Genomic DNA, 19949 nt, shown 5'->3' on the forward strand with positions numbered 1-19949 from the left:
CAGATGGATGAATGTCTGAGTTATCGCTGCCAAGGACCAGTGGCCTGTAGAATCAGCCCTGATCTCTGAACTACCCGAAGCATCCCTCCACCCCCTTTACATACCATAAGAAATTGATATGCAATTATTGGTATTATTACCACAAATCTGACGCATTTTGGCACAATGAACCTATACGCCGCCACTTTCTTCTCCTTTGGTTCATTCTGAAACAAACAAAACAAAGACGAGTCGATTAGTTCAGCAGGGGGTATGAGGTGTGCTGCAGCTTTCCATGCAGTGAAGCAGCCAATCGTGAGTCTAGCGCTTGAGCGAAGGTGAGGGACCGATGTCACCCCATCCCCTGCCCACGTTAATGCTTCTTTAATGTATTCCTCCATAAGGCCCTGATTGATAGGAGGATGTTACAAGTCGCAAGCTGCAAAAATGGCACGATTTCCATATAGCATGATTCCCCAATGGCTTTTGACGATTTACAGTTTACACCGGATGTCACCAAACTACATCATGCCAGCCTAGACTTCAGATGGTGTTTGAGAGAACTTCAGCCATAAAGTTGACGCATGACGCTCAGTTGTGTGTGCATCCCTGTTTCAGACAGGGTCTAATCCACATCTATAACAGCATGTCACTACTCCTGAATTAACCAGGTGCAAACAGTGGCAGCAAAAGGAGCTTGTCAAACAGGAGGCACCTGTCTGCCATGCAAACAGTCTACAGTTTTCATTTCCACTCTGAAATTATGGGAAGACATGCAAATTGACTACATCTGGCGATAGGACTTTAAGTTCTGTCATCAAAGTATACTGCCATCAGCAGCAAGGCTACAGTGTTGTGGGACTTTCAACATCAAGTGCATCTGTTCTATTTCACCTGCCTTATAGAAGGCATCTATGTCCAATCTGATTGCAGGTTCTCTAGGTATATTTTTGTGTACTCCCCAACTGTGCTACTCATTGCTTTTGCCGATTCGCGCATGGGTTACTCTTACCTCAGAATTGACTGCTGCCCTGCTGGGTTCTGCCTGTTGCTGAGCGACGTGCTCCCTCATCCAGTGTCTGAGAAATGTACTCTATAAGTGTTGAGTTTGCCCGCAGGCTTCATTTCTGCCCTTCTCTTTTGCTATCCTGTTCCGCAACCCTCGGTAAGCCATGAAGTGCCTTGCTGTGTCTCTTGTTCTGCCCACTCCTGCTATTTCTGGATTTGCATATCTTCTGTGTTTCCCTAGTCTTCTAGTGACCTGCCCATTTTTGAATTGTACAGGGCTCTCTCTTCAGCAGACTTGACCCGCTCATCATTCCCATGTCCTTCGGAGACTGAACCGTTTTAAAAAAAAATGCTATGCTAATGTAGAGAAATACTTTGGGACAGATTCTTACTGTTGGGAGCGCTACAAGCTCCCAGCGATCACGTGGTTGCTGGTGCCCCATTTCACATGGATGGGCCCGTAAAGGATCCCGTCTCTGTGGAATTATCTGGAAGGAACTGCATTTCTAGCCCTGTTTTGAGGATGAAAATGCTCGTCTGACAGCCCTGATTTAAACCACGTCTGTTACACTTCAAAAACAAATCATGACACAGTCAAACATTACCCTGCCATGATTTGCACCCTGAACAGGCATGGGGGGCACCCTCATTTCTCCGTATTTTAAAGCATATCTATTTGTGAATTCAGGATGCACATTTAAATGCTGAGAAATATCCCAAAATGCACAAAGGAGGGGGGAAAGGGACATCTGAAGGAGTGCCTCAATCATGCATTCATTCAGATGCCCTTCGAGAACTGGGCGGCACTTTTTTTAGCGCAAGTGAGGAGATGCATAGGGCATCTTCTCACTTGCGTCAAAAAACAGGTATGAGAATCTGGCATGTGGTGTACTACCAAACTTTCGAGGAAGAAATGGAAAACACCACCCTCAAATATCACCTGTGCCTGCCTGTTGCCATAAACAAATGCCCACCACGGTTTCCAAACCCTCCTCCTGCGGACCTGTCTCGATAAATGGTGGCACTATATTGCATGCTTCATGGGGTGCTGGAAATGAGCAGTGTTTATATCTATCAGACTGTTTTGGCTCAGCAACATGACCTGCTCACTTTGGGCTGTTTCAAGTTTCTTTGCATGTGTTCCCCCTAAAGAGGCTCCCATTAATACTTATGCCACCTTTCTTATTCTACTGCACTGTGGTAGCTTCACTTCAATGGGCCCCATGATCCACAATACTTGTGTACAAAAACATGTGCTTTGAATACATTGTTCCAAGAGTGCAAAGTTTACTCTAGTGCAACTAACATCCCCTATTGGCAACATTGCACACTTTTCCCTGGAGCAAACATTCATTGAAAGAATCCTTTTTTTGTAGCCTGGCCATTTTTACCCTGGTGCTAATACAGTGCAAACATGTTTTTGAACTGGTTTAAAGCTTTTTCAATCTGGCCCATAGTTTGCTCCTTCAGGTCATGCCCTTTGCTGCAATGTTTCTTTTCCCTTATCTTTGGATCATGAGATTGGCCCACCTTTCATTTTATGCCCAAGATGCAGTGTGACACTTACCCGAACTGAGTGGAAGAGGCACATGATCCCCTGCAAATGTAGGGCGAACATCTCAGCGTCCTCCTTCTGCAAGAGAGTGTAGGCTTTAAGTCTTCCGTGCAGAGATTTACAATAAGCTGCAGCCCTCAGTGTTTACCATAACATTCTAATCCAACATATCAAGGCTAGAACCAGCCTTCACTGTGGGTGCTCAGTACATCAGAGAACAGCAGTGCAGCGGGGTGAGCCACTTCTAACACTGTGCCACATGAGAAGAACTAAAACAGGCCTTCACTTTTTTATGTTAGATGTATCAAACATGTATGCCCGTATCCTTCACACGAATATAACAGAACACAAATCGCTTATGATGTAAAATGGGCAATTAACTGACCCCACTTCCCCCGAAATCAGACAAAACATTCATGCATATCTAACGTCGATGCCAACAGTCATAACATTCTTTTTTGGGGACAAATACACATTGACACCTGAGTAAATTCATCAGAAATATCTCAAGAACTCACAACGACACCGGTACAACCTTCCTGAAAGACGGACTGTGGGTAAATGCATACTGCTCCCTAAAGGCTTGCAAACAGAGATCGAATGTAGAAGCAACCAGTGCAGAAAAAGACATAATAATGCTGGAGACTAACTGGTGCATTGGTATGCATTTGCAGCTGGAGTTTCCAAACTCAACCATCATCAGTGGTGGGCTCGCAGCAACACCACTCTGCTGCCCCCACCCTCAGAAAACCAGATTAGGGGCTGATTCAAGGAAAAGTGCAAATTTTTCCTGCAAAGTCTGCGCACCAAGAACAACATTGCAAGCCTGTACTCAGAATAAAAAATCTGCGCCCCACGTATTCATGGAGATTAATGCGCAAAGTAATCGTATACACAAGCTGCAGCAGGACCACCCCTGATGCGCCCCCTTGCAATGGAAAAACAGCCAGAACAGTTACATTTGCGTTCTCCCCCAGGCACAAATACACGCACCCTTCAAACAGTGCATGTGGTCTTCCGCAAGCGACTCTGCATCTCGGGGACCCTACACAGGGTCCTCCGTATTTGTTACCAGCAACGTAAGAACATGCGTACGATGTATCAAACTCAGGTAAAACTCAGAAAATATGTGTGCAAACACCCGTAAACAGTTCCTGCACCACACTACACTGCGTACACACACCCCTAACTCTGATCGGATCCCTGGCTCCGTAAACACGCACCCCTAAATCCGACATGGAAACCCACCTCTGTGCTCCGAATCCTACACGCAAGTGTACTTACGCCTGCCTTCGGGTGGGAGAGAGATGGAGGTATTTGCGTGAGCATTTCGCAGGCGAGAGGTTAGGTGGCCACATCATGAATATTGTGGCCCGTCCCTCGTAATGGCCACTTTTTCCATTGTTCTTCCTAATTTTCTGAGTTCCGCCCCCTATTCCGCCATCTGCACAGACCTCACCACACGCAAGGGACTCGACCACTTACAGAGAAGTGCTGAGCCTGCACGAAGTCCATGCAAGTCAGGAAAAAGTGCTGCACAGTCTATTCCATGAATCGACGAACAGGGATTCACACGCAGAAATGTGCTCAAATCCCCGATTTTCCACACAAATAATTCCATGAATCAACCCCTAAGTGTGCATCCAAATGGGTACCTCATGACTCTACAGTCTGCTGCTCTATTTTCAAGACTAAGCTGCTTCTTACTGCGAGGAATAAGCTTTATAGATTCGCCAAATAACAAACATACTGCCTTCCAGAACAAGATCCATACAGACATCACACCATTACACCTGTATCTAAAGGGATTTACAGACGCACACGCGCAAAGAAAGCTACAGAAATCCACACCTAAATGTCCCTACCACCACACCCACCCATGCACACACGCAGTGACTGTCTTCATACTTACAGCATGTGAATTATCTTGAACAGCTTTGTGAGCCGATGTTCCTAAAATAAAATGATATTGTCAGCAAACCTTCATAGCCCATGTGGACATATGTGTAAGTGCGATGCTTTCCAAATGAGCAACATGCTCCTTAGTCATGCTGGCTCGTGATATAAGGATGCATCAGTCAGCAGTAACTCGACCTATGGGTCTCCGTTTTTGAGCAGAACACACACATAACAAAAACGTTGGCAAAACCAGTAGTGCACATTTTGTATCGTGAAACTGTTTCATGTTGCAAGAGTGTGCAATTATATGCAAATGTAATACAGAATAGAAAAAAGACAAGTATAATGAAGAGAGTGACAGTTCCCCAAAGGAATCTAGAAGAGGAATCATGACAGCATAACACAGATTCCTCTTCTGCCAGTATCGATCAATGTGTCTCATTATCAGGTATCGCTGTAATAATGCAATGTTATATGCTCAATCCTAGTATATGTAAATGACTTCATTTCATCTGACATGTTCTTATTAAATAGTAATATGAGAATGATGATTGTTTAAAACATGTGTGTCCTTGTGTTAGACAGATACAAATCTACACATTTCTCATGAAATGTCCTCCTAACCAACTGGAAAAGAGGACTTGGTGGAGCCCAGCTGTCAGCTCGGATGGCAACATCTGAGTTCATGTTTCCTCCCCATTGCCGAAGTACGAGTCGGTTTAGCACGTAAGGGCAATAACTAACATGAAGGAACGCCCCATGGAACTGCGGACTGACTCAGCAAAACCACCAACATCCCAGGCCAAGGATTTGATGGAAACATCATAGGTATTGCCAGAGACATTGGTAAGCTGACAATCGCTCCCTAGGGCACGCAACAAGATTGTTTTAAAATTGTGCCGGACCAAAGCTGCTTTTTATAAAAAAAATACAAAAGAGACTGAGTGATTCTCAAGTTTACACATATTTAATGCTGTGAGTTCAAGCCCCAACGCTAGGATGCCACATGTAAATTATTTTGTACATGACCTTGATGCCTGGAATGTTATGAATTGATCTTAACCACTGTCATTTGCTCTGGGCAACCCTCCAGACCACATGCAAATCACATTTGGTTCCACCACAAAATGTCCAGTCCAACCTAAAATGCCAGGCGAGCCCACAAGCAACTCCAGACATGTTCCTTCCTCATTGGGAATCGTCTGAGAGATGTAGCTTAGGTTTCAAGGCACAGAGGGCTTACATTGCTGATAGAAGGGTTTTATTAAGCAACTTTAAAACTTAAAGGGATAGTCCAGTAAAAAATGTTATTTAAAAAATAGATAGGCAACATTAAAAAAAAAATACTAGCACTTTTTTTTTAAACTTCCTATATAAAGTTTTGAGCTATTCAAGCTCAAAATTCACAAAGGCAAGCACATGGGCGCATCCGTTTTGTGAAATGGATGCCCGCCTGTGCTGGCTTTTGCTTTTGCGGCACTAATGAAGGAAAAGCCAGCCAGCTGTAGTAAACAAAATCTACCGCTGAGTGGCTTTTCCTTCATTGGTGCTGTACGTGGAGGACGGGGCCGGAGACCAGAGCAGGAAAGCTGCAGCTGAATCTCGGTAAGTGCTATATATTTTTTTTAAAAAATAAGCACTAGCTGCGGTTATTTTTCTAAGTTTTCCGGGCTGGAGGAGCCCGGAAAACTTAGAAATAAAACCGCAGCTTTAAAACGACCACAAACATAAAAACAACGTTGTGTTTGAAAACGCTGCGGTTTTTCTTTCCAAGTTTCTCAGGCTCCTCTGGCTCGGAGGAGCCTGAGAAACTCGGAAAGAAAAACCACAGCGTTTTCAAACACAACCGCGTTGTGTTTCTGCCTGCTGTGGCTATCACTTTGGGTCTCCGGTGCTCCCTCAGGGGAGCAACGGAGACCCAAAGTGAAAGCCAAGGCAGGCAGAAACACAATGCGGTTGTGTTTACATGCCGCAGTGTTTCTGCCTACAGCTGATTTCCCATTTGGGGCTCTCGGGCTCCCCACGGGGGGCCCGAGAGCCCCAAATGGGAAATGCTAAATGCTGCAGTGTTTCTGCCTAAATCTGCTTTCCCATTTGGGGCTGTCGGGCCCCCCGTGGTGAGCCCGAGAGCCCCAAATGGGAAAGCAGATTCAGGCAGAAACACAACCGCGTTGTGTTTCTGCCTGCCTTGGCTTTCACTTTGGGTCTCCGGTGCTCCCCTGGGGGAGCACCGGAGACCCAAAGTGATAGCCACAGCAGGCAGAAAAACAACGCGGTTGTGTTTGAAAACGCTGCAGTTTTCCTTTCCGAGTTTCTCAGGCTCCTCCGAGCCGGAGGAGCCTGAAAAACTTGGAAAGAAAAACCGCAGCATTTTCAAACACAACGTTGTATTTATGTTTGCGGTTGCTTCAAAAGTGACCCCAAACATAAATACGTTTTTAAAGCCGCGGTTTTATTTCTAAGTTTTCCGGGCTCCTCCAGCCCGGAAAAACTTAGAAAAAAAACTCAGCTAGTGCTTATTTTTTTTTAAAATAAATAGCACTTACCGAGATTCAGCTGCAGCTTTCCTGCTCTGGTCTCCGGTCCCCGTCCTCCGCGTACAGGACCAATGAAGGAAAAGCCACCCAGCGGTAGCTTTTGTTTACTACAACTGGCTGGATTTTCCTTCATTAGTGCCGCAAAAGCCAGCACAGGCGGGCATCCATTTCACAAAATGGATGTGCCCATGTGCTTGCTTTTGCGAATTTTGAGCTTGACTAGCTCAAAACTTTACATAGGAAGTTTAAAAAAAAAGTGCTAGTATTTTTTTTTAATGTTGCCTATCTATTTTTTAAATTCATTTTTTTACTGGACTATCCCTTTAAGATAAGTGCATGTAAATTGGTTCACAGTGGAAATAACACAAAGATTTTTAGGAAACATAGTCCTTGAATCTAGGATTATATACGTAGGACAGCAAACAAAGAGACATTCAGAAAGTTCGAGACAAGAAGGACCCCTAGTTATGTATTTCTAGAGCTCAGTCTCTATTCCATCCTCCGGAGACAGTAAGACTCTCTGCTTCTCTGAATCTAGGACAGCCTCCCTTTGACCAATGTCCCAAAAGTCTTTCACTTGATTGGGCTTTCCTCTCTATTACTTCCTCTCCTCGTTCAGGGTAAAGGGGCTCCCAAGGGATGAAAGTCAATCTCTGTATTAATAATTTTCACCCCCCTTCAATTGGGCCATGAGTCTCTTATGTATCTCTTTCTTCTGTACTCAAGGGGCACTCCTTGCCCGCATTGGAGCACACCTTTCTTCTGCAGTTCAAGGGGCTTTCCTCTTCCTCGCAGGTGCACACCACTTGTTTGTGATCATGCACCCTCACTTCAGAATACCTCCCATTTTGAGTTCCAGGTGGTCTCCACTTCGTCACTGGAGTACACACCTATTCTGGGCTCAGGGGACTCTTCTCAACCTCACTGGAGCACCCCGCCCACCTCTTCCGGTATTCCAGTGGCTCTTCTCCCCCTCAATGGAGCACAACCCGCTTCTGGGTTTCAGAGGAGGGCTCTCCTCTTTCTTCAGGGAACCATCCCTCTTCTGGACTCACAGGTCTCCCCTCAGCCCAGAGACACTGTCTTCGAATACTAGACTCCATTTTAAAGACCTAACTGTCTTCACATTGGCTGCAGCAAGCCAGAAGAAGGACGGTTTTACAAGGTATGCAGTCATTTTGGATTTCTATCACTCTGTCTCTAGGAGCAGGAGCTGTTGTTAGTCGGCAGCTCCGTACCTCCTTTGCCTCCTTTACATTCTCTTGCAAGGAAAGTCATTTGGGTTGTCAGGTGCGTTAAATGCCATTACCAGGGACAGGAACACTTCTTGGAATTGTTTCCACCAATGGCAATCATGCATCCTTGGGTAGGTGGAAGAAAAACCTGTTCCCCTTAAATACTGCAGCTACCGGGAAGGGGGCAATACATTCTCGTTTACAAGCACTGCTGGCAACTGGGGTAGCGGTTGATGAGTTAGGGTTCCCCTTTAGAATCTACACCTGTTTTCTAAGGTGTCTCTCTGAATGTGTTAGTGTTTCCCCATAGACTATCTTTATCTGAACCCCAGGTAGACATTCTGGAATCTGCTCTGAGTTTTGCAGATCTAAACATGATGCATTCTGGAAGATATGGACCGAAATCTCCTGTTTCTTTGAAACCTGGTAGTAACCAAACAGGTGTTGTCAGCGATTTCAGAAAAAGTTCAGGGATGTCCTCCGAATACCCAGGGTCTGATTTAGAGAGACTGTCTCAGAGAGACTTTGGGAAAAAAATCATGTAGGGCTAGTCGGGGGGCGGGGGTGCTCCACCCTCTTGTCCATTAATTTGTCCTTGCTCCCGATAACATTTACGATATTTAACGGATTGCATCGGGGTGCTTATCAGGGTCCTGTCTGACATATTCAGGCAGACAGTGGGCAGGATATGAGGACGGTCCCGTGAATTGGTCACAGGTGACAAACGCCTTGATGTCTGTGAGGTTTTGAATTAATCTTAACCACTGGTGATTGCTGTGGGCAATCCTTCAGACCATAGTGTTTGGTCCTTCCGCAAAAGGGGCATTGTAGCCCGAACTGCACGTCCACATCATTTCTACATGAGACCACATGCATTCCCCAGACATGTTACAGCCTCATTGTGTGTCATCAGTGAGGTGTGCCTTGTGCCTCTTTTTCGTTTAACCACAATACTCTTCTCTTTGAGCTTTTTGGCCCACACCTATTTATGGGATAGTTCTCGGAGTAGCCAGTTAGGTTGCACCTACTTTTCCCAGCCATAACTCCTTCACGTCTTCACCAAGCTGCACATTGACACCTATCGTTGACAGCAACATGTTCTAAGATACTCACACATTCTGCCAGTTTCAGCCATCAAATGCCCAGATTGGATCAGTGTATGCCTTGGGGGTGCCTCCTTATCTAGTGCTCATATTAAATTAAATGTTAGGTATTGCGATCATAGAAGAGTGATTGCCATCCTATTCCCATGGACCCAAATCATTGCCACATAAAGCTATCTCATGTCAATGCACTGACAGCCTTTTCCGATACTATCATCTTGTGCCAGGTGCTCTAACCAAATGCCTGCTGTAGACATTGTGGGTCTCTAAACTTGCACTATGGTCCACATTTCCATCAAAGGCCTAGACAGACAGAACCCATGCCAGCTATTGGCACCATCTGCCAAGATTTCAAGCACATGACCAGGTACCATATATTGCCAGCATGTCTCTAGGTGTACCATTTACCATATATCGCCATGAAATGTCTAGGATTGACACTGTTTCCTGGTATTCCCATACAAAATGAGGTTTTGACAACTAAGGATGCTCACATCATTGCTAGATGTCAACATCGTATTACTAGGTTTCACATTTGTATCAGTTATTGCCTTCACAACCAAGGTGCGCACGTCACATGTTTTGCGATTAAAAGCCCATGCACTAACCGTATCGATAAGTATAGTGCTAAAAGCTAGGGTACCCAAATCAAATACATGCCCCATAATTGCTAACGGCTCATTGCATTAAATGTCACACAATGGCCAGGAATTGCCATCAAATGTCCATATGGAGTACCATTTCTGGGTATTTCTATCTATCAAAATCCCAGGTACTGCCATCATTGTCAGGTATGTCCATCAAAAGCACTGATAATCACTCAATCACTATATATATATGTTACCAAATGCCCAGACATGTGTTGGCGAGGAGCACACAAGTGCCGCTCCCTTTTGCAGGTAGCTAGCCTCCCCTGCTGCTCTGTATTCGTGGTGGCGTGACAGTCTGTCTGTCTGTGGCTGTGTGGCAAAAGGGAGCTGGGATGCTTCACTCTCATTGCACACACAGACTGGCATACTAGATGCTAGATTTGGAAATCAGTGCACACCATTTTAATACACCTCCTCTCCCTGGCACCAACACTTCTCTGCCTTTGCGGGGGAAATAGTTACATGCACAGAATCGCTGACCTCTGCCTGCCCTGCCCTTCTGCAGGCTGGGGAAGCATGCAGAGAGAGCACGTCAAGGGCTGTCGATGCTGCACGCATTCGCCGTCTTCTCTGCGTGCTATAGAAGGGCAAGACGCCCGTGCTCTCCCAATGCTGTACACAGAAATCAAGAGAACGTTTTTTGTTACATCAAACTGCTGTATGCCCTTAGCACGTTGTCAAAATATAGCTCACAATAACATTTTCAGTGATGTTGAAAAAAAGAGTGGTGTTTTATTGGGAGCATTTGTTTCAGCCCATCTCATTCACTGAGGAGTATGTTTTTGTATAATGTATTTGATCAATTAGATTTGCACTTTAACCTGAAGTGAAGTACAAAGAACAAAAAGAGACAGCAGAGGGGCAGTCCCTTTTCAGAGGACCTTTGTAAAGATACAATGAATATTAAGGCCTCGGTATACCGGTTACATGAATACATATGTACACAGATACAGCAATGTTATGGAGGAACATGAGCTCAAGCATGCAAGAGGGAGGGTGTATCCCTTCACTGGCCGGCAGGTGGAGCTTGAGACTGGAATTTAGTTGTTTCAAAAGCTTAGATGCCAGCAGGGAGTGCAATCCATCTGTTAGGTATTAATAGTGATATCAAGTGCAAGTGAGGGTTAGAGAACAGCGAAACACGGTAGGACAGTAATGCAATAGGCCCTGAAGTGAGGGACTAATCCATGCATCCATTTAAACACAAGAAGTAGAACGTGTGAGGGCATGGGTTGCATTGAGCGTCACCTAGAATTGTGAGGGATTACTACGGTGTGAGAAGGTCAATGTAGACTGCAAACTCTACAGAAACTGCCCCACTCACAATCATTTTTAGGGTCATCACCATGTATTTTCAAGATGGTCATATCACGGCAGGCTGGGATGGTGCCAGTAGACAGAGATTGACAGGAAGCAGAGGTGACACAGGGTAAATATGGGGTACAAAGGGTTCAGCAGGTGTTCAGGATGGGTTGTCTGAGTGAAGGACTGGCATACGCCTAGAAGAGAAAGAGGGAACGAAGTGAGGTGTAGACGTAAGAGTGAGAGTGAAAGGTGGTGGATAGTGGAGGGAAGGAGGAAGGATAAATAGGTGGATAGGGTGTCTCTTATTTTAGACATTTGAGAGGAGAAGTAGGATGCGAAGTGATTTGTAGAGAGGGGAAAACAATTTGCCAACATTTCCGCTCTACTGGCTGGGTGGTTTTCTTCCTCTTCCAGCACATCTTTGGTGCTATTTTATTGTTGAGAAAATACCATTTTTCCCCAAAGGTTCATTTGTATGTGTGCCCGACACACAAAAACAACATTTCAGGAAAAATAGAAATCGAAATTTAAAAGGGAAAAGACACCCCAAGTTTTTATTTTGTGTTGAAAAAGGCCACAAACTCTGAATTCCGGTCTGCATGGAAAATTGGCGGATTGGGCAAATTTTGCCTGGAATCCACCAATATTCCCTTAGAATGAAATTGTGCCATTTCACCCACTCCTATATATCAGAAGTTAAAGGATATAAGATCAACATTGAAGGAAGATTTGGAGAGTAAACGCCAGTAATGGGGGCAAAGAGGAATTCTTTGTAAGAAGTGAGGTTTGCAGAGGAGCAAGCTTTGTACCAGCAATATACGTGGCAATGCGAGATTGTATGCAGTTGTGGGTGGTTAGAGAGACACATGGATGGGGCTCGTAACAGGACCGGGAGGAGGATGCGTGGCGCTTGATAGTGGGAGCACAATTGGGGAGCCAATGAAGCGGTGAACCCAACAAGGGCAATTCTGACAGGGTTAGCAAATGGGGGAGATCCTGAGGGGTTAGACTTGACATGGTCAGGATAAGGCGAATCTCCGGTCTGTATTGAAGGTCGGGGAAAGTTTGTGTGCATGACTTGATCCGGGGACAGGTCCAGCACGTCGTCGGCTGTCGGCTCCAGGTTCCACTCTCCTGGTAATTGCAGCAGTTCTTTTGAACAAACATCCTGTTAGGTGCACCACCAGCACCACCAATAGGTCTATTGTGACCCGACACGTTGGGATTGAAGTATTAAGTGCATTCTTCTGCAAAAGCGGAATCCTCTATCTGAAGGCTGAAAAATCTTAATGACAGCGGTAATACACCACGGATTGACTTCTGTTGGTGTCTTCAAGAAAATATATTACTATCTCCTGCTGAAGACGTAACACAAAAAACGTTAAAACGTCAAAACCGAAAATATATTACTATCTCCTGATGAAGACGTAACACAGAAAACGTTAAAATGTCGAAACCGGTAGAGAAAGTGTGGATAAGGCTATTTGTGAAGATCTTCCATTCTTTGCCTATCCGAACTGATGACCACCCACAAGAATCACTGTGGTCATTCTGTTTGTTGTTGTTTTTTACAAAATATAATAATTTTTGTACAATAATTGGATTGTGAATGAATTGTGATGTTTCTCATGTGTTTTTACTTTGTACTTATTGATGTTGTGTATGAATGGGCTGATGAATGGTGTATGGCTGAGGACAAATGTGCGAATGATTCAAGAGTATGAATTTTATGGAATTATGATGTGTTTTTAAACAATTTTGCTGCTACGTTAAATAAATATTTGTTTGAGTGCAAAATAAAACTGTGATTAAACTCACATAACAAGAAATGTATTCGGTTTAATGAAATCCTTAATACGAGAATTTCAAACTGTATCCTCTGGATGTTCTTTTCGAGACTAGTTTCTGATGGTCAGGATAAGGGACAGGCTTAAATATGTTTGAGTATAGATGTAGGGATGGGGAGGGTGACAGAGTGGAGATATAATGGAGATGGTGAAGTGGATGTGTGAGTGTTCAGATGGTGTAACAGAGCGCCTTACAGAGGTATACAACAATTCAGATTAATAATGGAGTGCTTCACGGAGGTATACAACAGCACAGATGCATAATGAAGTGCTTTTCAGAGGTAAATACAGAACAGATATACAGTGGGGGTGGGATAGAGTGGTACACAGAGGAGGGGTACAGCTGTACCGGATGGCAGGGAGCAGATGGGCGGGCAGCATCTAGCTGGTCAAGTGGCACTAGTGGTGATGAGATGGCCTATGTGGTGAGCCAGAGAGATTCCTTGAAGAGGTGGGGCGTGAGTTCTTCTCAGAATTATAGGAGCATGATGCTGACAGGTAGGAGTTTACACTGTCTTGGGGCGTAGGCAGAGAAGGCTTGTTTTCTGGTCCTTTCCTTTTTGCTGCAGCAGATTTCATGTCTGCCCGTGTCCTGGCTTCTGGTGGTGTGCTGGTCACCAGAGACATTGGGCCTCATTAAGAGGTTGGAGGAATGGCTTTACCGGCACCGGTAATGGTGCTGGTGCCGGTAAACCCATTCCTCCCTATTAAGAGGTTCCCTTGGTCAGACCAGACGTTCTTAGTGGGTCACGCAAGGGGACCAAGGAGCTAATAACGGGCCGTTTATTAACGGGCCTTTTATTAGCTCCATCCCCATTCCCATTGAGCCCTATGGGGGAGCTCAAATGGGAATGGGGATTGGTTTTGTGAATGAGGAAATACTGGGTCCTCCAAGGTTGGAATGACCCGGTAATTCCTCATTCACAGAACCCTGTCCCGGACACAATTTTGGAGGCAGCCATGGTGCTAATAGCACCATGGCTGCCTCCAAAGTCGTAATGAGGCCCATTGTGTTTCTCCACAATGTAGCTGGGTGACTTGAGAGTGACTGCCTTAAAGATGATGCAGCAAGACTTGAAGTTGATTTGTGCCTACAGTGGGAGCCAGTGAAGGTCGATGAGGGCCGGAGTGATGTGGTCATATCTGCGTAGACCATTGATGAGTTATGCAGCCGCATGTAGGACAATTCTCAGGGTCACAAGGGAGGACGACGGAATACCTTCGAGGAGTGCATTGCCCCCATCCATTTGGAATAGGGCCAGTGCTTGAATGGTGTATCTTGAGCTGTCTGGAGGGAGGAATGACTTGACTTTTCACAGGAGTGAGAAATGATACCAAGCTGTCTGTGTTTTCTTAGCTATGTGTTTCTTGAAGGAGAGGTGTTTGTTTATGTGGAACTGAAGTTGGGCAGAGATGTGTCCAAAGTAAATGGAAGAAAAGGGGTCAATAATGTGTCATAGATGATTATCAGAAAACACAGTAATGCTTTTTTTCTAGATTTGGGAGAAGGTAGTGAAGTTCAGAAGGCATCCAGTGATGGATTATCGAGGGGAGGTACACACATTTCACCAAAGGCCATTATGGAAAGTATAGGATGATGGGCGTCAGAGAAGTCGCTGAGGAAGGAGGTTTTAATGAAAAGAGCCTGCACATCCAAGAAGCCCAAAGTGAGTCTTGTGTGGGAGAGAGAGAGGAGGGAGGGAGTATCCCTTGGGGGTATCTCTTGAAGGAGATGAGTGCAGCTGATGAGTTTGGATGGGTAAGATGCAATAGAGAGGAACTAACCGGGTGCTGTTTAAGAGGTGTATGAAGGAAAACTATAGGTAGCAATGGAGGAGGTAGAAGGAGTGGTGGGATGGTTTGTAGGAGTGTGCAGAGGCCCCACAGGTGTGTACAATCAGGAGCAGGACTAGTATGACAAGCTGAATGGTGAATATACAGTCATAGGGGATTAGGAACAAAGGGCTTAAGGTGGCAGAGTGCACCAGAAGGTGACCCGTTGGGAGTGCTTATCTGGTTAGGCAGGTAAGGGTTGAAGCAAGGTAGTTTCATGTCCCACTAGTCTCGTCCCTTCACCCATATGTGATCTGCAAGGCTCCCAAATCTGTCCATCCTTTGCCCAATACATGCAACCTTTTGTTTTGCTGCACTTTACTTGAACTCCCTTCAACCTGGCATCAAAAAGACCACCACCATACACTAATTCAAATCTCCATTCCAACTTCACCTGCTACACTTTAAAGAAACACCCAACCTCTCTGACATCATTACACCCTCAACTTAAATATCCATACCACTACTGCACTTACTTTCATCTACTTTAAATATGTATCCCCAGCCTGTGTTGTGTCATGTTTACAACGTGCCTCTGGTTGATGTTTTATTTCAAACTCCATAGCTATCAGGCCAATACCTAGTAATCCAATGCCTGTATATTCTATTGTGAGACAAACGTATGCAGGACTGTCCAGCCTAGTGTATACAATTTTGCAAGCGTTCCTAACCAACACACTATCTTCTCAATCAATTCAAAATACAAATAAGGGGCATGGACTACCCAAGTGTAAACTGTGTGCTTGTTGCAAGGCACTGCAGATTATTGTGACCATAAGGAAGCACACGAGCGCTGAGCCACTTTAAAGGTTCACAGAATTCACAGGCATTATCCATACCTATGCAGATATGCTATTCCTTCTAATACCTGTGTATGCAACCTCCCACTACCAAACCCCATTATAATGTAATGTTTCATATTCAACAGTTTACACCTTCTTATTTTCCTCTTCTTCCCAATTCTATTTTTTGAAACTTGGCCCTTTTTGCAATTGTACATTTCTCCTTAACCTTCCTTAGCTTTTTTTAGTTTTTGGCCAAGGAACTGGAAAATAAGAAAAGGAGGACAAACACAGATATGCTTCAACCCCAATAGATATGTAAGATAATGCGATTCATTGATGAAGTCATTTCAGAGCTTCCTTGACTTAAGCAGGCAGTTGTTTACACATTTCAAGCATGCGTTTCTATCATTGAAAGTATCCAAATGTATGTAAAACAATTTTAACATATTTTTTCCATGAAACACAATGTTCATTTTCCAAGATGCACATAGAATATTCATAATACAAAACTACCTTTACGCATGTCATGGCTTATTTTTCATGGAAATATTCATATAACTTTGTGAAGCTTTAACAAACATGTGTATGTATTTAATTTGAAATTGATTGATCAAAATATCAGAAAATACTTTACAAAGGAAAAAAAGAATCAGCATATTGGCCAGGTTTTTACATTTACAATTTAATAAACGCTATTTCTAGTTTGTGATCACCTTAACAAAACCTTTATATAAACCCACAAAGGACCTCTAAAAAATCATTTTTCTGATCAAAATACACAGCAATATGTAGAAACCAATAACCTTAGCCACACCTGTACTAGCATTTCGTTGGAAGTGCTTGCATATGGTTATGGATATAACATTACACAAAAACCACCAAAGTCAAAATTAAGGTTACAAAATTGACAAAAGTAGCCAACACGTTAAATATACCTATTGTTGCATGGAAATGAGCAACATCTCTACTAATAACTTTATAACATAGCATTAAATAGTTGAACCTATCCCTTAATAAAATCTTACATAAGGCCTTATGTAATTGTAAATATAACTTTACCAAAATCACTGTACAGATAGCCGTATTAATATCAAAATTCATGTCCCCCTGCAACGCTCCCCGCATATGTCTCCCAATTCCTCTCCGATGCCTTCTCTGACCATTTCCATAACACAGCACTAGAAAGAACAGACACTATCAATGAGAAACTGACAGCACTGCCACCCCATCCACCCACTTCCCCAAACGAACCTACCAACCAGCCCACCCTGCCTCCAGACTACTCCTCTTTCACTCCCATCACCAGACCTGAATTCCTCAGAAAATGGAGTGACAGCTGCCCATCCAGATCCTCGAGTGACACATGACCCCCTCCCTCCTCAAAGAAATCTTTGCATCAACCTGTGCAGGCAGCATCGCTAGAGCCATCCTCAATACCTCCCTCACCTCAGGCATTTTCCCAGAAGCCTTCGAAACATCCCACGTCCAACCCCCCTTTAAAAATAATTTCTTGGCCCCCTCTGACCAGCAAAACACTCACTGATTTCTAACACTCGTTTCCTAGCCAAACTCACTGACCACACTGCCTACTCCAACTCAGTACATAAACCAACCACCTCCTTGACCCCACCCAGTCCGGTTTCAGACCGCTTCATAGAAATTAATCTTCCCTTGTCTCCATATGGGATGACCTCAAAAACACTGCAGGCACAGAGGGCTGTGCCACAACCACCATATTAGTTCACTTCTCAGCACCATTTAACAGCATCATTAACCACAGCATCCTCTTTGACAGGTTCCACTCCCTTGGCACCAGGGTCCAAGCACTGAAGTGTATCTCCTCATTCCTTGCAAATAGACAGCACATTACCTTCATATATCCTTCCACCTCAGCTGCTCGACCCGTCAGTAACAGAGTTCCCCAAGGATCGCGCCTATCCCCTCTCCTCTTCAACCTCTACATGAGCACTCTCCTTGCACTTTTCCACGCACACAACCTCACCTGCTACAACTACACTGATGACACTCAAATCATTTTCAGAATCCCTAAGTTTGTCTCTACCCCCAACTAGACCTCACATCCTGCCTCACAGACATTGATCACTGGATGGCTGCCAACCAGCTCCTGCTGAATCCCAGGAAAACAGAGATCATGATCTGTGGAAAGACAACCCTTTTCCAGCAACCCATCCCCAGGCCTTCCTCCTTAGTACCCCCCCCACACACACTTCATCCACCACAGTCAAAAACCTGTGCTGCTCAATGGACACTGACCTGACTCTGTCACAACACATTAACACTGTGTCAAAATCCTGCTACCTCTTACGCTGCATACTCAGATGCGTTTTCCCTTACCTCTACTACCCCCACAGAGTGACTGCAAGTATGTCCATTGTCCTTTCCCGACCAGGCTACACTAACTCTCTTAATCTAGGCACCCCTGCCTACAAACTCAAAAAGTTCCAAAGAGTCCATAACTCTTCAGCAATGCTCCTCCTTGCCCTCGGGTCACTTTCACATTCATGTGCCTCACTCACAGAGCATTACTCAAGACAGGCCCATAATACTTGCAACAGAAAATCATCCACTATCATCCCACTAGAAATCTGCCATTGGGCACTGCTGTCCTTCTGGTGATTCCCCCTTTCAAATCAACCAGAATTGGAGACACCACTTTCTCCGTCCAAGTCCTCACTCTCTGGAACTCTTTGCCACTTAACAGCAGATGCATAATTGATCACCTGGCTTGCCAGAGGGTCCTGACGACATGGCTATCCCCGTCAGCACTACGACTAGCCCTGCCTTTGCCCCCTGAATAAACTGCTTAATCCCAGGAGAACCACAGAACAAACAAATTACCCATCAAAAGTGAGCCAATGTGTTGATCTTGGATGAGGTATCAGGGTAGTCTATATATTGCTCTCAGATGCTTTGTAAGGGCAGTCAGTGTGGTGCATCTTGGAGTGAACTTTGGAGATGGCTGGTGGATTGTGTTTGGATGAAATTCATGGGTGCCCCAGGTGTTGCATCTAACTGAACTGTGAGCGTAGCTAATGTATTGCTTTATTTACATTCTGAGAAATTTAAAACAATATAATGTATTGCATTTAGATGAATTTCTAGGATTTCCTATGTAGTGCACTTTGATAAATCTGAGGGGAACAAATGTATAGCACTAAGGCACATTTATAGTGTGGCCACGGCATATGCATCTAGATGAATCTGGAAAATATATAAAGGTAAGCAATACTATGTTACACCATGGGAATCACCTCAACCATAAGAATGCAGCTATCTCCCATGATAAAATGTGATCTAGCTTTCGCACAATGTCTCTCCTACCTCGCACGCTTTGACCGCTCTGCCACTAGAATGCTGCTCCCGTGTGATAAAACGTGGTCTAGCTGCACTCATGATGTCTTTCCTATCTCACATACTCTGCACAGCACCTCTGCCATTAGAATGCAGCTATCCCCCATGATAAACTGTGGTTTAGCTGCACACATGATTCTCTCGCATACTCTGAAGACCACCTCTCCGCACCCAGCCACTTGCCTGCTCAACATGGGTGACTAGCAAGGACTTAGCCAGCCCTAACAACCTTGTTCTGACTCAAATGCACACATACATTCTATAATGTCTCCCCTCACATGCTTTGCACAACTTTTCTGCCACTAGAAGGCAGCTACCCTGCGATAAACCTTGGTCTAGCTGCACTCGTAATGTCTGTCCTACCTCACATACACTACACACCACTCCTGCCATTAGAATGCAGCTATCCCCCACGATAAAATGTGGTCTAGCTGCACACATAATTCTCTCGCATACTCTTTAGACCACCTTTCCGCACCCACCCACTTGCCTGCTCTACATGGGTGACTACCAAGGTCTTGGCCACCCCTACCTACCTCATACTGGCCAAAAGGCACACATGTATTCTATGATGTCTCTCCTTGCCTTACATACTTGAATAGCACTTCTACCATTAGAATGCAGCAATCCACCATAATAAAATTTGGTTTAGCTGTATACATAATCTCTCTCCTGCTGTACATAATTTGCACAGCATCTCTACCATCAGAATGTAGCTATCCCCATGATTAATTCAGTCTAGATGTACACATAAAGTCACTCCTACCTCACTTACTTCACACATCACCTCTGCCATTAGAATGCAGTTATCCCCCATGATATAATTTGGTCTAGCTGCACA

The 19949-nt window shown here is 44.6% G+C and overlaps 1 protein-coding gene across 9 annotated transcripts in view; it reads right to left on the reverse strand.

Moving 5' to 3' along the window:
• LOC138580695 (uncharacterized) overlaps positions 1-19949 on the reverse strand; it is a 583872-nt gene that overhangs the window by 555267 nt on the left and 8656 nt on the right. For all 9 annotated transcript variants that reach the window (XM_069651438.1, XM_069651437.1, XM_069651436.1 and 6 more), the window contains exons 2-4: positions 4455-4495; positions 2555-2620; positions 141-206 (exon numbers count right to left, since the gene is read on the reverse strand). In XM_069651438.1, the coding sequence (XP_069507539.1) occupies positions 141-206; positions 2555-2620; positions 4455-4495 (173 nt within the window). The remainder of the gene's footprint in view (positions 1-140; positions 207-2554; positions 2621-4454; positions 4496-19949) is intronic.

The sequence above is a fragment of the Ambystoma mexicanum genome, chromosome 3p (genome assembly GCF_040938575.1).
Source record: "Ambystoma mexicanum isolate Mex_15411 chromosome 3p, UKY_AmexF1_1, whole genome shotgun sequence".
Lineage (NCBI taxonomy): Eukaryota > Metazoa > Chordata > Amphibia > Caudata > Ambystomatidae > Ambystoma > Ambystoma mexicanum.